This window comes from Octodon degus, unplaced genomic scaffold (genome assembly GCF_000260255.1).
Source record: "Octodon degus isolate 3935 unplaced genomic scaffold, OctDeg1.0 scaffold00127, whole genome shotgun sequence".
Taxonomy (NCBI): Eukaryota; Metazoa; Chordata; class Mammalia; order Rodentia; family Octodontidae; genus Octodon; species Octodon degus.
In genome coordinates, this window is record NW_004524703.1 from 6,167,454 (window position 1) to 6,170,425 (window position 2,972).

At 48.2% G+C, this 2,972-nt stretch overlaps 1 protein-coding gene across 1 annotated transcript in view; it reads left to right on the forward strand.

The window, feature by feature from the left end:
• Positions 1-2,269: 2,269 nt before the first annotated feature.
• Mtr (5-methyltetrahydrofolate-homocysteine methyltransferase) overlaps positions 2,270-2,972 on the forward strand; it is a 110,659-nt gene continuing 109,956 nt past the window's right edge. Inside the window, exon 1 of the mRNA XM_004640845.3 lies at positions 2,270-2,553. Within this exon, the coding sequence (XP_004640902.2) occupies positions 2,520-2,553 (34 nt within the window). The 5' untranslated portion in view covers positions 2,270-2,519. The remainder of the gene's footprint in view (positions 2,554-2,972) is intronic.

The following is a 2,972-nucleotide window of genomic DNA, read 5'->3' on the forward strand; positions in this document are numbered from 1 at the left end:
TCTGTGTATTTGGTACAGGGTCTCACTACGCAGATCAGACTTGTGGTGATCCTCCCATTTTAGGCCTCCTCAGCACTGGGATTACAGGCGTGCACCACCATGCCTGTATTCTGTTGCCAGCTCAGGGTGCTCCAGGGGCAGGGCTGGCGCAGCATGTGGGACCAGGGATAGAACCCTGGTCCTTGCGCTTGCCAAAGCAGGGGCTTTGTCCACTGAGCTATCTTGCTGGCTAGCACACATAAGATTTTTAAGAGCTCAATTCCTAATTGGTATTATTATGTAACTAGCTAAAATCCATTTCTACTTTTAATATCTACATCCAGGTGCTAGCATAGTTAGCACCTAAAACATAGACTCTTTTTGATAATTAAAAAGTGTGCTGGCACACACTGCAAAGGGTTAATAGAGTTCTGTGCCTTAATTGTAAAAAATTATAAAAACCCCTTGTGCTTCCTGTTATCTGCTCTAAAAAGTGTGTTCTCCTTTTCGGCTCAAGGCTGTTCAACAATAAATAACTCAAAGCAGCAAGCTAACACAAACTCCCTCCCCAACCATCTTCTGCAACATAGTCAGCTTAAGATGTACCTTATAAAAATACGCATTTATCACTAAGCTGTAAAAGACCTTTTAGTTATAAATAGTTTGAAGCTGTGTCAAATGAATGCAGTTTCTGTTGTTCTGTACTAGATAACAAGTTTGCTTACCAAACTGGATGTGATTTCTGTTATAAATACCCCCTTGCTACCTATGTTTGGGGTCAATCAGCCTTCTCCTATGGGAGAAGTGGCTGACGGACCTGAACTCAGTAAATAAAAGGCTCTATTCAAATCTCTATCTGGCTGATCTGGTTCCTATGCAGAGTTGACCCATAACAACACTTGTTATCCCAACAACTTGGAAGGACCAGGCAGGAGGATTGCAAGTTTGTTTTTTGCCTGGGCAATTTTGGAACTTACCAAGACTACATCAACTTCTTAAAAGGAGGGGGGCAGGTTGAGAATGTAGTATAGTGTAAAAATCTCTTGGTTGGGGATGTCTGGGATGGGGTGCTTTTGGAATCTGTACAGCAGAGGTCATGAATTGAGTCACGTGATATCCCAAGGTGTCAGGTATTACAGAGAGAATGGTAATTTTCTTGATGTAGGAGGAAAGGTATAGGGAAGTCTCTTAAGAGTATTAGATTTAGATATAAAATAACTCCAATTTCCTTGGCTTTTTTGTTTGTTTTGTTTTTTTTTTGAGACAGGGTCTCACTCTCATTATGGAGTCCAGGCTGGCCTTGGACTCTTTCTGCCTCAGCCTCCTGAGTGCTGGGATTACAGGCGTGCACCACCATGCCCAGCTCCTTCCATTTGTTGAGACTACCTTGTACATGGTATTAGAGCCACAACCCACGGTCTCAAAATTCAGCTCATTTACTGTAATTTATGTGGATAATCATATTGATGCCAGGGGTGTGACATTTTGAGAGAATTTGAGGCAGAGAGGTAACAGAGCTTAATCTGCTCCAGAAAGCCAAAGGTCAGTCCAATAGGCCCCAGGAGAAGCAATACTCTGTTCCAGATCTGGGCCTCAGTTTGCATTTTCAGGACCCTGACCAGTAGGACACAAAGAATGACCTAAAGATTTATCATACATGACCAAGCACACAGTATAATGTCTAAAGCTGGCACATCAATCTCCTATTAGCATAGCGCAAGAGCTGGATATTTAAGTTCGCACCAACCAGAACTTCTTCCAGTGAAGATGAGTCCACTGGGAAGGAAGCCTCTAATAACCAAGAGGTTGTTTGGAGCCCAACTCTAAACTGGGCTTAGGGTGGATGAACTCAATGAGGTTTTCAATCCTATAAAATGTAAGTACTACAAGCTTCGCATCTCTCACAGTAGTATATGGAGACTACGAGGTTGTGTTCCTCAGGGCCCACAAAAGAAAAACAGCGCAGGTCTTCTGACCCCAAATTCCCATTTTTTGGCACTGTATACTGGTACAGGACAGTGTAGTCTTGGCACCCTGATTTGAATTTGAAGGGGTGAACTTGGAGGGACCCAAAACCTCACTTCAGGAACTAAGCTGAGACGCCCTGGTCTCCATGGAGACTCAGTATTTAGGACTATGTTTCCCAGACATCTTCGCGCTAAGCCGCTACTGATTGTTAATACTGACAGCCAGTAGGACGGCGCACAACTCCTACCAACCAATGACAGGTGAGAGGAGGCGGGCTCTCTTGCGCGAGGTTAAGAGTAGCGCAAAGGTAACTGCCCGCAGAGCAGCGCCTGACTAAACTGTGGGCGGCTCTCGCCACGTACTCGGCGCGTGCCTCCGCGGACCCGCCCAGGGCCCGCGGCGCGCTTAGGGAGGAGCACGTGCCCCACAGCTGCAGGCAGAGCGTGGGTCTGTCGTCCTGTGCGGAGGCCGCGCCACTGGCCGTCCTGCTCGCCGGCGTCGCCCGTGGCCGTCACCTGTGGAGAGCGCGCCCTCCCTGCTACTGCCCCTGGGCGGGCGGGAGAACTGGCGCCATGTCTCCCGCGCTGCACGACCCGCCGCCACCCGGTAAGCCCGCGACCGGCCGCCGGAATTTGGTTGCTGGGCGTGCGTGTGCGCTCACGCCCACTCACCTCCCGGGCGGGGTTTCTCCGTGCATGGGAGCCCCAGGCTGCTTTATCCGCCCTGGACTCCGCACCTGCGTCGCAAACACTTTCTAGACCTCAAAGCAGTTACAGTTTTCGGCTCGAAGCGACATGCACCAACAGAGCCCTGCCATAAATTTTGCATTATGCAACGTCGTTATTCAGTAAATATTTACTGAACGTTTACTGACAGCGCTGTTTAGCTCGGAGGCTGATACCCAGAGGACTACTGAGAACGGGGATGGAACGGTTATTTTCCGCTTCTACTTGCAGTTCTGTAAACTCCACTCTGGTTAGTTTCTGTGTTAAAATAGATCAGCAGGCCCCACGTCCACGTACTCA